The sequence below is a fragment of the Pelophylax lessonae genome (assembly GCF_965119305.1).
Source record: "Pelophylax lessonae genome assembly, chromosome: 11".
In the NCBI taxonomy this organism is placed as follows: domain Eukaryota; kingdom Metazoa; phylum Chordata; class Amphibia; order Anura; family Ranidae; genus Pelophylax; species Pelophylax lessonae.
Genome location: NC_138778.1, coordinates 215,576,972 through 215,595,533, shown reverse-complemented (window position 1 = coordinate 215,595,533; position 18,562 = coordinate 215,576,972). Strand labels below are relative to the sequence as shown.

The window sequence follows — 18,562 nt, the reverse complement described above, 5'->3', positions numbered from 1 at the left end:
TTTTTTTAAAAATTTTGCTACTCAAGTACTGAAAGTAAAAGTACCAGTAGTTTTGAAAAAAAAATTGCTACTCAAGTACTGAAAGTAAAAGTACAAGTACTGTGTTATGTAGTTATTAAAGAAAGAAGTCAAAAGTTTGAACATCATATTGTTTTTTATTATTTCAAATGCAGCTTTTATTTATACATACAGTAGCATTTATTTTCGTATGCGCTGATAATACACATGTTTTGAGCTTCATGAAACCTGCCATCTACTGTTCTGGCAGTGGTAATTTTTATAATAGTAACGAGTAACTATGCAGCACAAAAAAAAAAATATTGGAGTAGAAGTATTGAAATCATCGAAAAAATGTAGTGAAGTAAAAGTGGAAGTAGGAGAAAAAAATTCTACTCTAGGAAAGTACAGATACCGCCTTTCGGTACTTAAGTACAGTAGTGAAGTAGTTCTACTTAGTTACTATACATCTCTGATGAGATAGTGTAGATACTGCAGCATCACCATTTCGTCCTGTATAAGACGGGGTACCTCCACAACCGAAGCAGTCAATGTGAACAAAAGAATCACTGCATCATGTGCACTACCCCCAAATCTAGAGTTTTGATGGATAAAGGGTAATAAGTCACTTCATCAGACATTTGGGGAGATCCACACTTCCGTGTGATCAATTCCTTCAATGTAAAAGTCCAAAAATGAAATCAACATGGGTAGTCAAGTACTAGTAAAAAGGTGAATGAATAGTTGGCTCCAAAATTAGTTCCGGTGTGAGGAGGTGGTAGCTCGTGGAATCACAATAGTTCATATGTGACCACTGGGTACTTGATTCGGCATGTAATGTGGATATAGCTACTGACTGAGTCAAGCCATCCAGATAGTCGGTCAGCTAGATCATACCCACAGCGGACACACAGTGTAATTATGCACCTAAATGCAAGAGTCCCACTTTAGGCTGTATGTGTAGGCACTACTAACAACAAGTTCAGTGATACTTAGTTCAAAAGTAAAACCAGGTCACCCATATCAAGAGTCATAGAAGACATAATAGTCTCTGGGTGCCAAAAAGGCTTCTCACCACTCTCCCGTGCCGTGTTAATGAAAATCTTTCCACCCTTTTTCCAGGGTAGGTACAGTTCACTGTAGGGTTGTGTGTGCCAGATACAGATGCATGGGTTGTTTAGTTGTAGCTTGGACATCAATCCCATGTGATGAAAGCGCCTGTGTGATCCATAGCCAGCGTCCGACCTCGGCTGGAACTAAATAGAACCTCCGGTGGAGCGCATCATGGAACGCAGAGTCCGATGCGCCTCTGACGTCAACGCATTTTGCATACGTCACGTACGCTTCTTCAGGACGTAATGACGCTTCCGTTCCTCATCTATTTATAGCGATGAACCCACAATCTTTTGTTCACATTGACATTCAGTCATGGCTGAGCTTTGCCAAAAGGCATCTTGAGGCCACATGGGAAGAGGTGTTCTGGTCAGATGAGACTAAGATTGAATTATTTGGCTTCAACACCAAACGATAGGTCAGGCTGAAATTCAATACAGCTCACCATCCAAATAACACCATCCCTACAGTAAAGCATGGAGGTGGTATTATTCTGTTATGGGGGTGTTTCTCTGCAGCAGGGACTGGAGCACTTGTCAGGATAGAAGGAAAAATGGATTCAGCAAAATACCACCAAATTCTTAAGGAAAATCTTCTGCCCTCTACCAGAAAGAGGTCAATAGGAAGAGAGTTTACCTTCCAACATGACAATGACCCAAAGCACACGGCATCAATGAGCACACATCGGTTAAAGGAGAAAAAGGTGAATGCCCTTGCATGGCCTAGTCAGAGCCCAGACTTAAACCCCATGGAAAATCTGTGGAATAATTTGAAGACTGCAGTCCACAAACGCTCACCATCAAATTTAACTGAACTTGAGCAGTTGTGCGGGCAAATATTGCAAAGTCTAGATGTGCAAAGTTAGTAGAGACAAATCCCAACAGACTAAAGGCTGGAATAAAAGCAAAAGGGGGTTTAACAAAACACTAACATAAGGGGGTGACCCTTTTTCTAACTCGGTGATTCTATTTTTGAACTTCTTTTTTTTCCTGACATGTCGGTGTTATACCTTTCCCTTGGATGTTCTGAGTAAATACAGCTGGATAAAACAGAAACTGTGTCTGTTTTCATTTCAGGCTGCAAAGCAACAAAATGTGATTATTTTAAAGAGGGACGATTCTTTTCTATACCTGCTGTATATGATCTGTGAAACGTAGAACAAAGGGATTGTAAGACCAGTGGTAAAGGCAAGATAGGAAAGTCAGGTTGTCGATAAAAAGTCTGTTAAAAAGCCAACAAGTTTCGGGAGTTACAAGGGACCCACTTAAACCAGCTGCTAGTGTGATCCCACAATCTCTTAAGTCTATCTTAAAGTTTTTGTAAACCTCAGACATGAAATATGAACAAAGCATATCCCTCTATAGTGTTTACTTGTCTCAATCCAGAACACTAAGTGCCATTTCTGTCTGCTGCTTCATTCCTCTGCTATCAGCATGAATCAATTCTGACAAGTTTTCCTGACACCAAGAGAAAAATGGTGACGGGAGGGACCTTCAACAGGCTAACATCTTCAGCTCTGTTCCTGTGTGCTGTGTGAAGGGGGGGGGGGGAGTCCCTTTCCTCCAATCCGCTCTCAGAGCTCTCCTCACTGATGAAACCTCAGCTTTCCGCCCTCTGCTTTTCAGAGCCGAGAGATCCTGTGTAAATTCTGCACTTTGAATGGCTGTATGGGAAAGATTGCTGTAGATAAAAAGGTACAACTTATGTATGAGGATTTGTTTCATCTCTGTGTATCACCTGAGGCCAGTCACTTCTCTGGGTATATGTGGGAGTTTACATTTACTTTAAGGGTCCTCTACAGTCTGGGTATTCCCATTTGAAATGTGAGGCCTTGATGAAGTGGGTTGCATATAACCATCCTTATCTGGTTCCCCTATAGACACTTCTGTCTCCTAGAGCAGTGGTCCTCAACCCTGGCCTACAGGGCCCACTAACAGGCCAGATTTTAGGTATTAACTTGGGGAGATGCAGACTAGAATACTGCAATCACTGAGCAACAAATGATATCACCTGGGATGTATTTCAGTTATCTTGAAAATCTGGCCTGTTAGTGGGCCCTGTAGGCCAGGGTTGAGGACCACTGTCCTAGAGGTGCTGCACTGAGTGTCCTGAGGTCAGCAAGCGTTAACCCAGGAAATTCTAATTTGAATCACATGAACTTGTTTGCTGAATTCAATGCATTCTATGTAGTTCACGCTACACTCTACGCGCCATACCTTTTATTATTTGTAGATACATATAACACCTGAAACGCGTTGGCCTCACTGCCCAATATCAAGTAGAGAAAATTTAGATTTTATTATGCGTTGTTCAGTTGTTGTACCTCCTTCACCCCGGAGACATGAGAACCCAGGCCCGCTTTGTCCTCATTATCGAAAAAGACGCCACTCTCCAGCGGCTCCTCGATGATGATTTTTGCGGGAATTGCGGCCCCTGCATCCTCATCACGGTAAGATGTGACTGCATTGGCCACTGGATAAACCTCAGGACCTGGTTTTGTAACTTGTTGTATGTCTTGTTGCCAGGGTAAAGGAATTCCAGATCTTAACACCAGGCTCTTCGTCCGCAAGCTGTGGGACACTTTTCAGATTCCGATTTTCACTCTGGTGGATGGAGACCCACATGGTACTGTAATCTGAGTGGTGGTGAGATGTGTCGGTAAATTCTGATTAGATCAAAGCAAACACTGTAAGATAAGGAAGAAGCAGAATTAGCAAATATGGAAGTAGCCATGCACTTTTCTACTGTATTTCAAAGTCCTCGTTGTAGCTTAACCGCTTTCGGACCGCCCGCCACAGAAATACTGCGGCAGGCTGGCTCTCCTGCGCAAACCGCCGTAGGTATACGTCGGTCACGCGCCGGCAGCTAGAGGGCGAGCGCGCCGGCAGCGGCGTGCTCCCACCCCCACTTGGCAACGGGGAATCCGATGCACAGGGTAGGCAGCTCCGATTGCCGCCTGACACCTGCGATCGCTCCCCGCTGAGAGAGAAGGACGGGCAGCTGTTGTAAACACAGCTGACCATTCTTCTCTCTGGAATGATCACAGAGTGCATGTGATCCTTCTATATAGGATCACAGGTCTCTGTGCTCATTTCACAAGCCACTCCCCCATACAGTTAGAATCACTCCCCTAGGTACACATTTAACCCTTTGATCGCCCCTGGGTTAACCCCTCCCCTGCCAATGGCATTAGTATAGTAACAGTACATATTTTTCGCACTGATTACTGTAGTAATGTCACTGGTCCCCCCAAAAGTGTCAAAAATGTCAGTCAGGGGTCAGATCTGTCCACCGCAGTGTCGAAGTCCCGCTAAAAATCGCTGATCGCCGTCATTACTAGTAAAAAAGAAAAAAACAAATCTTTCCCGTAGTTAGTAGACGTGATCATTTTTCAGAATTGAAAAGTTGAAATCCGGACGCATGGAAACCATATTTTCGGATTGGATGGGATCAAATGAGAACGGACAGACGGTCCGTTCTCATCCGATCTCCCCATAGAGGATAGCCGGGATCTGCACACAGAGCGGAGACGGAGCTGCCATCCGCCACCCGCCTGCTCAGCGGGGGTCGGCGGATCGATCCCCCGCTAAACAGAACGGACTCCGTTGGGCGGTGCGCCAGTGTGAAAGGAGCCTAATGAAGTTAGAGGCATGGGAGGAAAACAAAAAGGGATGGCACATAACTGTAGGAGAAAATAAACTGCAGCACTGACACCAGCATCAGGTGTGCAACATTCAGCACAGGTGTGTAGAGAGACACATGCATCATGGACAGCAAACAAACACCAGCACAGGTGTGTAGGGAGACACATGCATCATGGACTCCAGCAGCCAAACACTATCTCAGGAGCACAACATTAGGTTCTGTCTTCTCTAGTTAGAGACCTACTCAGCCCCAAAAGACCACCAGAAGGGGCTCCCAACATTGCTGATGCATTTAGCAACCTAAGATGTGGGACTGCCCCTAGGAAAGCCTGAACCAGACGGATACCGACACAGTCGGCAGATAGGGACTTTATATCGCAACATCAGGCTTGTGGGTGTATAACTTGAGGACAAAAAGGAGAATGGGCTGTTCTCAGTCAGACTTTTATAGATTTTAAACAGGTCCTGTGGGCGCATATAGGGGCGGAGCTATATCATATGTATGCTGCCATGTTGGCGCCCGAAAAACAATATTTTTTACTTTCTGCTAAAAAACATATCCAATAAAAATTTTTAAAAAATCTTATAAATTTAGGTCAATATGTTTTCTGCTACATATTTTTGGTAAAAAAAATCTCACTAAGCTTATATTGATTGGCTTGTGCACAAGATATAGCATCTACAAACTGTGGGATATACTGTAATTTTTCTCTCTCTTTCTATACATTATATATAAAAAACGGCCCAACCGGGCACCTCCGTTGAGGGATGCTCCTGGTGCTTCCCGAAGGCTCCAAGCACTCCACCAGACACCGTAAACACTTCAGACCCCACGAACCGCCGCAGCTTGGTTGGGGTCTCGCCATCTCCTACCCACCATGGACCTACGACAAGGCTCCAGGTTCCAGTGGGTGAACCTCTCTTTCCCCAGAGAGTGCAGCAGGAACAGGTACAAGCTCTTACACAAGCTCTTACAAGAGCTTAGTGATTATCCAAGGGAGTATGAAGGACATAGCAATCCCTGGTACCATATTCCCCCAATGAGAGACAGAACTCTAGATTGAGGGTGAAGTAGAACTCAACTTTATTGAACAAGAAACATACTTTTATACAGTTTTCCCCCACAAGGTTACCGCCCAGGTGGACCTTGTTGAAAACAGGCCCTGACATTCACAATCCAATGAAAACAGAGTTTTACACTCCCATACAGTGTACACAAAGATATACACTGTGAGACAATCCCCCCTTACCCTTAGCAGCCAATCCACATACACCTATACATCCCATAATAAGCTTATCTTAAGGCAGAGAGAACAATGTGAGGTCATTAACATTTAACAATGAGACAGGCACAATCCACATTCCTTCCCAATACACAAACAATAAGGAAGTTTGCCAATGACAGTCTGTGTGTCTCTCTCACAGAAAGCACATGGAATACGCTGTGTAAGGTGGTATTTAATCTTCATATTTCTATATGAAGATATGGTTGAAAAATATTACTGTCCCATCTAAACCAATTCAAACCATTAAGTATCTGCTCCTCACCTCAAGTGACGGTGAATACAGTCACAATAAATATATATATATACTAGTAATGGCAGCGATCAGCGACTTATAGCAGGACTGTGATATAGCGGCGAACAGTCTGACACCAACTGACACTTTGTGGGAACCAGTGACACTAATACAGTGATCAGTGCTAAAAATATGCAGTGTCACTATAAAAATGACACTGGCTGGGAAGGGCTTAAACATCTAGGACAGTGATGGGGAACCTTTTTGAGCCCGAGTGCCCAAACTGCAACACAAAACCAACTTAATTATTTCAAAGTGCCAACACTGCAATTAGCGTGAGGGGGGCTATGAGAGATGGAGGCTGAGAGAGAGAGAAAGATAGAAAGGGTTGAGAGAGAGAGAGAGAGAAAGTGAGAGGGTTGTGTGAGAGAGAGGAGGGGTGTGAGAGAGAGGGGGGGGGGGGTGAGAGAGAGAGGGGGTGTGAGAGAGAGAGGGGTTGTGAAAGAGAGGGGTTGTGAGAGAGAAGGGTGAGAGAGAGGGGGGTTGAGAGAGAGGGGGGTGTGAGAGAGAGAGAGGGGGGTGTGAGAGAGAGGAGGGGTGTGAGAGAGAGGGGGGACAGAGAGAGGGAGACAGGGTGTTGAGAGAGAGGGGGAACAGAGAGAAGGGGGTTGAGAGAGGGAGGGGGCAGAGATAGGGGGGACAGAGAGAGAGGGAGGAGGATGAAAGAGAGGGGGCTTAAGAGAGAGAGGGAGGGTGTGTAAGAGAGGGAAAGGGGGGTTGAGAGAGAGAGAGGTGTATGTGAGAGAGAGGGGGTGTCAGAGAGAGGGGGGGAACTGAAAGAGGGGGGATTGAGAGAGAGATTGGGCTTAGTGAAAGAAGGGGAAATGGAGGGAGGGAGGGAGAGAGGGAGGACAGGCTGAGAGGAGAGTGAGGGGGGAGATGAGAGAGAGACCTCTATCACTGTGCTTATCTGCAGTCCCTGCTCTGCCCCCCTGTCCCAGTCTTTGTGTGAAAGTAGTCTGTGTATCATTGTGCCTGGTACCTTCCAAACTAGTCTCTGTTCTTGATCCGGGGTTACTTTCTGCTCTGTTCCTTCGAGCCGCTCCCTCGCAGCCTGTACCTCTCGGCCGTCCTCATCTTCTGGACCGCCTCCATGACCTCCTGCGGCTGCTGCTCGCCTCTTCGAGGGTCAAGGAAGCAGTGAAGCTCTTCTCTCCCTCCTGGGTTTTCAGGCCTGTTAACCTTCCCCACAGAGGCTGCGGGCTGCCAACTCATTCCCTCACCATGTGCAGATATTTTTCTGCAACTCGACCTCGCCACTGTTTGCTGCCGCTCTCCCGCCGCCACCAAACCTGGACTCTCCATAGACTCTCTCGCGTGCCCACAGAGATGGCTCTGCGTGCCAACTGTTGCACGTGTGCCATGGGTTCGCCATCACTGATCTAGGACAATCAGGGGATTAACTGTGTGTCTAGCCAGTGTTTGTGTGTACTATGTGTGTTGCTTTTACTAAGGGAAGTGATGGATTTTATTTCATTACCTCCCCCTGTCAGGACTGAGCTCTGCCTTGTTAACATAGGCAGTGCTCCGTTCTGTGTCTCTCCTAGCCGATCAGCAGGTGGCAGCAGACATCTATTTTCCAGCACCTGCTAATCGGCTTGATCACACGTGTTCCAGCGCAGGGCGGCTGCCCTGCCACAGTATATGTACGGTGGGTGATCCTCAAGTGGATATAGAAGCCTCTGTAAGGGCAGAAATTGTTTTTACTGTTTTTATATTCCGCATTTACCTAACAGAAGCTTTAGATAATACAACATGTAATGGGAAATGCTGACCTCTTTTATTAAAAATGATGGCTTCCTGGTTATCTCTAGATTCAGTGTTTTCCTAAAGCCCATATGAAGAATCAGATATGCAGTCAGAGACATTGTGCAAACAGCTCCCAAATCCTTACCTCCAGTGTGCAGGGAGTCTAAATATAACAATGTAGTCCCATAGGCCCCAGAGGTAGACCCAGTGCCTGATCAGGCATGCCCCCTCCTCTTCTTTGCAATAAATACAAAGTCGGAGTGAGGACACTTGCATTAGGGTTGTGATTGTTACTCAGCTCTTCAAGCACAGAGTACTAAAGGGAGGACAGAAAGTTGCATTTTCTAAAGTATTTTAACCACTTTACCTCCGGAAAATGTACCCGCCTTCATGACCAGACCATTTTTTGGGAGACGGCACTGCGTTACTTTAACTGACAATTGCACAGTCATGCATTGCTGTACTCCAAAAAAAAAAAAACGTAAGTCTTTTTTTTCCCACAAATAGAGCTTTCTTTTGGTGGTATTTGATCACCTGTGCGATTTTTATTTTTTGCGTTACAAACAAAAACAGACCGACAATTTTGAAAAAAAAAAAAAACAATGTTTTTTACTTTCTGCTATAAAACACATCCAATATGTATGAAACAAATCTAATTTCATAAATATAGGCCACATATGTATTCTACTACATGTTTTTGGTTAAAAAAAAAAAAAAAAGCCTTATAAGCATACATTGATTGGTTTATGGGAATGTTATAACGTCTACAAACTATAGGATATATATATATATATATATATGGAATTTTTATTTAGTTATTTTTTTTTAAATACTATTAATGGCGACGATCAGCAACTTATAGCGGAACTGCGATATTGCGGCGGACAATCGGACACTAACTGACGCTCTTGACACTGTAGGAACCAGTGACACTGATACAGTGATCAGTGCTAAAAATACGCACTGTCACTGTACTAATGAGACTGGCTGGGGAGGGATTAACATCAGGAGGCGATCAAAGGGTTAACTGTGTGCCTAGCCAGTGTTTTTGTGTACTGTGTGTGCTGCTTTTACTAAGGGAAGAGATCGATTTTATTCCCTGCTTTGGAGGAACACAAAGTCCATCCCTTCTCCCTTGTCAGAACAGAGATCTGCCTTGTTTACATAGGTTCTGTGTGGTTTACTGATGATCGGTGGGTGCCGGAGGACATCGAGTGCCCAGCACCCGCAGATCGGCTTCTGCTGTGAATTATCACAGCAGAAGTGGCCGGCTGGTGGCGCGTGCACGCCCTCTGCAGGTGGAAGTGCAGGATGACATGTGTGTATATATATATATATATATATATATATATATATATATATATATATATGTGTGATCCTGTGCAGAGATGCCACCCTGTAGCAGTAAAACTGCTATAGGGCGGTCAGCAAGTGGTTAAAGCATTTCTAAGCAAAACTCTGTTACAATCACAACATGGGGGAGGTACAGAGAGATCAGGGGGGCTTTGAAGAGTCTCTACCTTGTCTTAAAATGAATCAGAGGATCAGATTCCTGTTATAGAAGAAGTATTATGCCCACCCATTCAGTGGCCCTTGTCTTCTTCCTACCCTTCATTCCACTACTGCAGCCTCCATCTTTCTCATCCGCATTCGACTCTTCTGGGAGTGTCAGATTCCTATGTAGCCCATCGTAGACTTGACTGCTGAGTGTTGTATTAACCAAGGGGGTCATGTTATTATATATGTGAATTGAATGATTTAATGAGGAGTTAAAGCAGCAAGCAAAAATATAACTCAAGCTGCTTAGTGAATTGACCCCCATTGTGTTTTAGCAACAGGACAAAAAGTCTCATACCTTACTGTGTCCTTCTTACCAGTATAATCCATATAATGTGACTGTTTTGTGTTTGTACCAGGGATAGAGATCATGTGCATCTACAAGTATGGATCTGTGGTGAGTACTTTCAAGCATTTGACCTCCTAAAGGTTTTACCCCCTTCATGGCCAGGCCATTTTTTGCTATAGCGCTACTTTAACTAGCAATTGCTTAGTCATGCAACACAAAAGGAAATTTATATCATTTTTTTCACACAAAAAGAGCTTTTTTTTTTGTGGTATTTGATCACCACGGGGTTTTTAATTTTTTATTATATAAACGAAAAAAATATCATAAATTTAAAAAAAAACAAAAACAATATTTTCTACTTTTTGTTTAGAAAACATATCCAGTAAAAATGTCTTCATAAATTTAGGCTGCAATGTGTTCTGCTGAAAATCTTTGGTAAAGCAAAAAATCCCAAGAAGTGTATATTAATTGGTTTGTGTGGAAGCTATAGCGCCTACAAACTATGGGATATAGATTTGAAAATTGATCAATCTTGATGTACTGGCCTCATTTCTTGAGGCCCTAAAATGCCAGGATAGTACAAATACACCCCAAATGACCCTTCATTTGGAAAGTAGACAATCTTTTAGTAAGCAGTCTATTTAGTAAGAGGCATGCAAGTTTTTTTGAGGTTGTAATTTTTTGGCATAATATCTTGGAGAATAAAGAAATTAAATAAAATGTTATTTTTTAATACTGTCACCAGTGAAGTACAGCGTCATTATATGACTGGTGTGGCGGTGATCAGGGATACTGTCTGGTGACAGTATGTTAAAAAAAAAATAATAATTTTGTATTCAATATTTTTAACATTTTTTTTTTCTTTTTTTACTATTTTTTATATACTTTCATCATACTTTGCTGTTACAGTGAATAACACTAACAGCAATGTTTTGAACGGTCATGAATAGGTTTCATTCATAACAGCTGTGATTACTATTCTGATCTTTGACTGGCTACAGCTAATCACATGGTACAGGGTGCTGTGATTGGCCCAGGTACCATGTGATAGCTGTGGGCCAATCAAGGCAACATATTACTAAGCACAGCTGTTATGAATCGAATGAAACCCATTCATAACAGTTGTGTTTACAATGTGATCATGTGATCACAAAGTGATCAAGTAATACCCCGGCCACTGCAATCTGTTGTGTGCACCAAGAGCAATTTTTCGATGCACAAGCTTTGATTTTCACATCGAACCAGGTAGAAGAAGTGTGATACCACTCATAATGGGCTAATCATATATCTTCTTTAAGAGGACCTGAACTCTGGAAGCTGTATGTCATATACCTGATGGAGGAACCTGAAGTGTTGAGGCTCCCTTACATCTCCTGACTCAGAGCCCCTGGTAAAATGAGCAGGTGGTGCAGGGGGACGGAGTGGCATGAGGTGCCTAGAAGTCCTTGCCAGCATGTGGGAAGGGAGATGGGCAAAGTCAGGCTGGGCAGTGGGCAGAAGGTCAACACAGACTGGCCAGGCAGGGGGCGCACAAGTACGCATGTGCTGGGCATCATACAGGTACAGTACGTCACCTGGCCTGCAGCTGCTGCCTGCCTGCAGTAAAACTACTGTGGGCGGGCAGTGGTTAAAGCAAAGCATCATTTTGCATCTGCTTAGTCCTGGGGGAGAGGGGGAGGCTGAGACAGAACCTGGAGGAGTTAATTTCAGGCCAGCTGAGAGATGTACGGCTGCCAAGAGTCCTGAATGGGTCCTTACCTACCTCCAGCCACTTACATACATACACTCCAGCAATGGCTGCAAAGTATTTTTTAGGGCATGTTTCCTGATGGTGACAACAGTGGACCATGTCTGCATGACGTGTGTTGAAACGGCCACTTGTAGTCTGCCTATGCGACAAATTGACCACACGGGAGAACAATTGGGTGACAGGGACAGGGTGTTGTCACCCCATAACAGGAAGTGCCTAAATAAGGACCTTTGTAGCAGGATCACCAGAAATTATAAGGTCCACATTTCAAATTTATGGTAACATTTTAAAGCCTCATAAGACTTTTGTGATTGAGTTTATAACGGATTAATAGCAAAACTGGGACAAGCTATCAACATTGTAAGGAAGCTTTTTACACTACTGTTATAGCTAAATTAGATAAAGAAAAAAAAGGAACCTTGATTGTAACTCAACATTGCAGCCTGGCTGCTTCATACACTAGTAGACTAGTAGACAGGGGGGTTTGTGCTAGGGGGACATAAAGAGTTCAGGTACAATTCAAGATGTGGAGAGCTCAGGGTAGAAGAGTTATGAGAGACACTGATAGAAGTAAGGACAAGCTGCACAGACAAATTTAATTCACAGGGGTAATGGCTGTGAAAAAGGGCTTGGAAACAGGTTCTCTTTAGACTTGGGTTGAGAGAACAGGTGTTGTTACCACTACTAACACTCAATGCTCATTATCTTGCAGTCCATGTCCTTTGAGGCTCGTAATTTAACCGTCCCATCTGTAGCTTGGCTCGGCTTGCTACCTTCCGACATAGAGAGGTGAGGGAAACCCAGCAATTATTGTGCAAAGAGATTTCCAGTCAATTAACCACTTTCGATCCACTAGCACCCAGGAGTTCGATCGACCACCAGAATTTGTTGACTGTGAAGTTGGAACTGGACAATAAACTGACATCTGCGACCCAGTTTACTGAAAGACCAAATAGATACGGGGTCAAAATGAGAAAAATTAGACACTGATCAGATTTATCCACAGTGCTTGACCATTGAACTCTCCATCCCATCTCTTTACGGTCAATAAAAACACCATTTTAAAGCTTCTATTTTCTTTTGATATCAACAAACAATGTAATTAAACATTGCCACATGTATAGCTTCCCGCATATATATCTTCTGTGGGCCTTTAAAGATGACCTGAGCTCTGGAAGCTGTGTATCATGTACCTGATTGAGGAACCTGAAGTGATGAGGTTGGCCTCTTTTACAGCTCTGGCGCAGGGCCCCTGGTAAAATGAACAGGTGATGCAAGGGCACAGAGTGGCATGAGTGCCTAGTAGTCCCTGCCAGCAGCTGGAATGGTATATGGGCAGAGTCAGGCTGGGCAGTGGGCAGAAGGTCAATAGAGACTGGCCATGCTGCAACTGACACTGGCTGGGCGGCAGGCAGATGATCAGCAAGGACTGGCTGGCAGAGGATTAACAGAAGCTGGCTGGGCAGCAGGCAGATGATCAGCAAGGACTGCCTGGGCAGCAGGCAGATGATCAGCAGAGACAGACAGGGCAGCAGGCAGATGATCAACAAGGACTGATTGGGCAGCAGGCAGATGATTAGCAAGGACTGGCTGGGCAGCAGGCAGATAATCAGCAAAAACAGGCTGGGCAGCAGGCAGATAATCAGCAAGGACTGACAGAGCAGCGGGCAGATGATCAGCAAGGACTGGCTGGGCAGCAGGCAGACCATCAGCAAGGACTGCCTGGGCAGCAGACAGATGATCAGCAGAGACAGACTGGGCAGCAGGCAGATGATCAACAAGGAACGGTTGGGCAGCAGGCAGATAATAAGCAAAAACAGGCTGGGCAGCAGGCATATGATCAGCAAGGACTGGCTAAGCAGCAGGTAGATAATCAGCAGGGACTGGCTGAACAGCAGGCAGATGATCAGCAAGGACTGGTGGGGCAGCAGGCAGACCATCAGCAAGGACTGGCTGGGCAGCAGGCAGACCATCAGCAAGGACTGCCTGAGCAGCAGGCAGATGATCAGCAGAGACAGACTGGGCAGCAGGCAGATGACCAACAGGGACTGGTTGGGCTGCAGGCAGATGATTAGCAAGGACTGGCTTGGCAGAAGGCAGATAATCAGCAGTGTCTGGCTGAGCAACGGGCAGATGTTTAGCAGAGACTGGCTGAGCAACAGGGCAGATGATCAGCAGGGACTGGCTTAGCAGCAGGCAGATGATCAGCAGGGACTGGCTTGGCAAATGATCAGCAGTACCTGGCTGGGCAACAGGCAGATGATCAGTGAGGATTGGCTGGGCAGTAGGCACATGATCAGCAAAGAAAGGCTGGGCAGCAGGCAGATGATCAGCAAGGACTGGCTAATGAATGGGCAGGAAAAGCATAGTCCAGTTTCAAGCAGAGATCAGTACAGGCAGATATCAGGAGTATTCAAGGCATTCCAGGTCGATAACAGACAGCCAGATACAGAGTTGCAGATAGACAAAGTAGCACTGGTCATGTGCAGCAGGTCAATTTAAATTGCCTCCTCGACTCTGTGATTGTGATTGATGTGCTGGCCTGCGCCTGTGCACAGATATTTGTCCTGATGTACCATTCTGTATACTGGCATGCCCTTCCTAACACTGCCATAAAAAAAGGCAGTCAGAGGCCGATAGACTAGTCACTAGTATTGCCTTTGGTCTCCCTGCAGCTGAACTTTCCCCATTACTGACTGTGTGGGGTGGCCATCTTGGTAGAGGCAGGCCTTTGCTTCCTCATGTCAGAACCTCCAGGAAGGAGAGCAGTGAGCAGCACAGTAGTGACATCACCAAATCTCCTGAGAGGAGGTAGCAATGCCTTTGATCTCACACTACAGATATACAGCTGTGAGGCTACAGCACAGGAGTGCCTAGGCACACTTACATACCGGCAAGTCCACTGCTATATTTCAGGAGGAATTAAAAATAAAAGGTGGATTCTTCAGAGTTCTGCTTAGACACAAATAACATTCCCAGACGTTTCCTATAACATATCAAATTTTCTCTTTTTGAGTTCAGGTCCACGTTCGTATTACACGGCAATCATAGTGAAGATTTGTTTTTTTCTGGTTTGGATCTGATTCCATCGAGAGGTACACTCCTGTCCCTCCCCTGCAGCCTCCAACTGCTGAAGAACTGTAAATCCCAGCATGTCTGCCAACCTACCTTTTTGTATAAGTGACACATCCACTTTAAATACAGGTTCTTGCTGACCCTAAGAGGAACAAGCTGCTGTACTCCGGTGAAGAATCTGCTTCTTATTAGACTCTGGCAGAACATATCACATCTGATTAATGAAGTCATTGCAGGATTTTTTTTTTTTTTTTCAGTGGTTTGCATTACCTGACATCCTGCGGCTGATAATTACAGTATTTTAATACGTCCTATGTCTGTTTCAGGTTACACATCCCCGAACAAGCCTTGATCCCATTATCAGAGGAGGACAAGAAAAAACTGTGCAGTTTGGAGAAGAGGCCATATGTTTCCAGCCAGCCGCTGTGGAAGAGAGAGGTCTGTCAACATGCAGGATGATGGGAGCAAAATGTGTGATCCCCCTTTATCCAACAAGATTTATCATTGTTAGTCTGGAGCACTGTACTGTAGGGTGTACTGTAAATGTGCATACATTATAATCAAGATAAAACAGATCAGGGGACAAAAAATATGAGCTTACAATCTAATTTGGGACAGGAGGTATGAGAGTCTTACTCATTACAGCCTACATCCAATAAGGAACAGGGGATTTTAGGGTCCTGACCTTTACAGCCTACAAATAAGTAACAGGAGGTATGAGGGTCCTGATTATTACGGCCTACATCTAATAGGGAACAAGAGGCATGAGGGTCCTGATCATTACAGCATACATATAATAAGGGACAGGAGGTATGAGGGTCCTGATCATTACAATCTACATCTAATAGGAGCAGGAGGTATGAAGGTCCTGATCATTACAGCCTATGTCTAATAAGAAACAGGAGATATGAGGGCCCTGCACATTACAGCCTACATCTAATAAGGAACAGAAGGTATGAGGGTCCTGATCATTACAGCCTACATCCAATAAGGAAAAGGGGGAATGAGGGTCCTGCTCATTACAGCCTACATCCAATAAGGAAAAGGGGGAATGAGGGTCCTGCTCATTACAGCCTACATCCAATAAGGAACAGGAGATATGAGGGTCCTGCACATTACAGCCTACATCTAATAAGTACAGGAGGTATGAGGGTCCTGCATATTACAATCTACATCTAATAAGGAACAGGAGGTATGAGGGTCCTGCTCATTACAGCCTACATCTAATAAGTACAGGAGGTATGAGGGTCCTGCTCATTACAGCCTACATCTAATAAGGAACAGAAGGTATGAGGGTCCTGATCATTACAGCCTACATCCAATAAGGAAAAGGGGGAATGAGGGTCCTGCTCATTACAGCCTACATCCAATAAGGAACAGGAGATATGAGGGTCCTGCACATTACAGCCTACATCTAATAAGTACAGGAGGTATGAGGGTCCTGCATATTACAATCTACATCTAATAAGGAACAGGAGGTATGAGGGCCCTGCTCATTACAGCCTACATCTAATAAGTACAGGAGGTATGAGGGTCCTGCTCATTACAGCCTACATCTAATAAGTACAGGAGGTATGAGGGTCCTGCTCATTACAGGTGACATCTAATAAGTACAGGAGGTATGAGGGTCCTGCTCATTACAGGTGACATCTAAGAAGGAACAGGAGGTGTGAGGGTCCTGCTCATTACAGCCTACATCTAATAAGTACAGGAGGTATGAGGGTCCTGCTCATTACAGGTGACATCTAAGAAGGAACAGGAGGTATGAGGGTCCTGCTCATTACAATCTTCATCTAAGAAGGAACAGGAGGTGTGAGGGTCCTGCTCATTACAGCCTACATCTAATAAGGAACAGGAGGTATGAGGGTCCTGCTCATTACAGCCCATGTCTAATAAGGAACAGGAGGTATGAGGATCCTGCTCATTAGAATTTACATCTAATAAGAAACAGGAGGTATGAGGGTCCTGCTCATTACAGGTGACATCTAATAAGTAACAGGAGATATGAGGGTCCTGCTCATTACAATCTACATCTAAGAAGGAACAGGAGGTGTGAGGGTCCTGCTCATTACAGGTGACATCTAATAAGTACAGGAGGTATGAGGGTCTTGCATATTACAATCTACATCTAATAAGGAACAGGAGGTATGAGGGTCCTGCTCATTACAGCCTACATCTAATAAGTACAGGAGGTATGAGGGTCCTGCTCATTACAGCCTACATCTAATAAGTACAGGAGGTATGAGGGTCCTGCTCATTACAATTTACAGTTAATAAGTAACAGGAGGTATGAGGGTCCTGCTCATTACAGGTGACATCTAAGAAGGAACAGGAGGTGTGAGGGTCCTGCTCATTACAGCCTACATCTAATAAGTACAGGAGGTATGAGGGTCTTGCATATTACAATCTACATCTAATAAGGAACAGGAGGTATGAGGATCCTGCTCATTACAGCCTACATCTAATAAGTACAGGAGGTATGAGGGTCCTGCTCATTACAGTCTACATCTAATAAGTACAGGAGGTATGAGGGTCCTGCTCATTACAATTTACAGTTAATAAGTAACAGGAGGTATGAGGGTCCTGCTCATTACAGGTGACATCTAAGAAGGAACAGGAGGTATGAGGGTCCTGGCCAATGCTGCCTACATCTAATAGGGAACAGGAGATTGAGGGAATCCTGGTCAATGCTGCCTACATCGAATAGGGAACAGGAGGTATGAGGGTCCGGATCATCAGAGTTTCTAACCTGATAGGGAGCACTATAACTGCCCTTTTACACAAAACAAGGGATGTTTTGTGTAAAGGGTCAGATGATTTCTGCTCTTCATGTGTGTCTGGTGTTATTTCTAATGTCCCTCCTCTGCTCCTTCCAGCTGGAAATCATGTCTTCGAGGAAAATGAAAGCTGAAATTCAGGCCTTGACGTCTCTGTCACCCACCTACCTAACCAGAGTCTACCTACCCAATAAGCTGCAGTATGGAGGCTGGATCTAAGGAGACTCCTGCAGATGTCTGAAATGTTTGGCCTGTTATAAAGTGTTCTTTCTGTTTGAGTTCTAAGCTAAGCTTCTTAGAGATAAATACTCACCTGTCACGGAGGTATGTGTCATGGAGGCATGTGTCATGGAGGTATGTGTCATGGAGGCATGTGTCATGGAGGTATGTGTCATGGAGGTATGTGTCATGGAGGTATGTGTCATGGAGGCATGTGTCATGGAGGTATGTGTCATGGAGGTATGTGTCATGGAGGTATGTGTCATGGAGGTATGTGTCACAGGGGTATGTGTCATGGAGGTATGTGTCATGGAGGTATGTGTCACAGGGGTATGTGTCCCCCCTGTGCTGATTTGCAGTAGTAGAGAATGCGTCTTATAACATGAACATATAACAGATCCTTTACATGAAATGCTGTTTGTTCTTCAAATGTCTTCATTCTGGTTACTTCTTCTTGAAGAATAAAATGATTTTAAACAAAATGAATAAAAATGACATTTATTTATAGAAAACATCAGTTATATTCTGTGTATACAGAGACAGTCCGCCCAAAGCTAAGATTTCATGGTGTGCTGGATGCCATCTCTCAGGGATTCTATGGTAAGATCCCTGTGCTGAGTTCCCAGGTCTGTACACCCGCTGTGCCCATTATGGGGGGTACCCACCATCCCTGTGCTGAGTTCCTGGGTCTGTACACCCGCTGTGCCCATTATGGGGGGTACCCACCATCCCTGTGCTGAGTTCCTGGGTCTGTACACCCGCTGTGCCCATTATGGGGGGTACCCACCATCCCTGTGCTGAGTTCCTGGGTCTG

General features: G+C 44.7%; 1 protein-coding gene across 1 annotated transcript in view; it reads left to right on the top strand.

The window, feature by feature from the left end:
* The window catches only part of SPO11 (SPO11 initiator of meiotic double strand breaks), a 41,382-nt gene extending 23,553 nt beyond the window's left edge, over positions 1–17,829 (top strand). The window contains exons 8-13 of the mRNA XM_082271746.1: positions 3,450–3,559; positions 3,636–3,735; positions 9,998–10,035; positions 12,390–12,466; positions 15,079–15,190; positions 17,629–17,829. Of these exons, the coding sequence (XP_082127872.1) occupies positions 3,450–3,559; positions 3,636–3,735; positions 9,998–10,035; positions 12,390–12,466; positions 15,079–15,190; positions 17,629–17,748 (557 nt within the window). The 3' untranslated portion in view covers positions 17,749–17,829. The remainder of the gene's footprint in view (positions 1–3,449; positions 3,560–3,635; positions 3,736–9,997; positions 10,036–12,389; positions 12,467–15,078; positions 15,191–17,628) is intronic.
* The last annotated feature ends 733 nt before the right edge of the window (positions 17,830–18,562 follow it).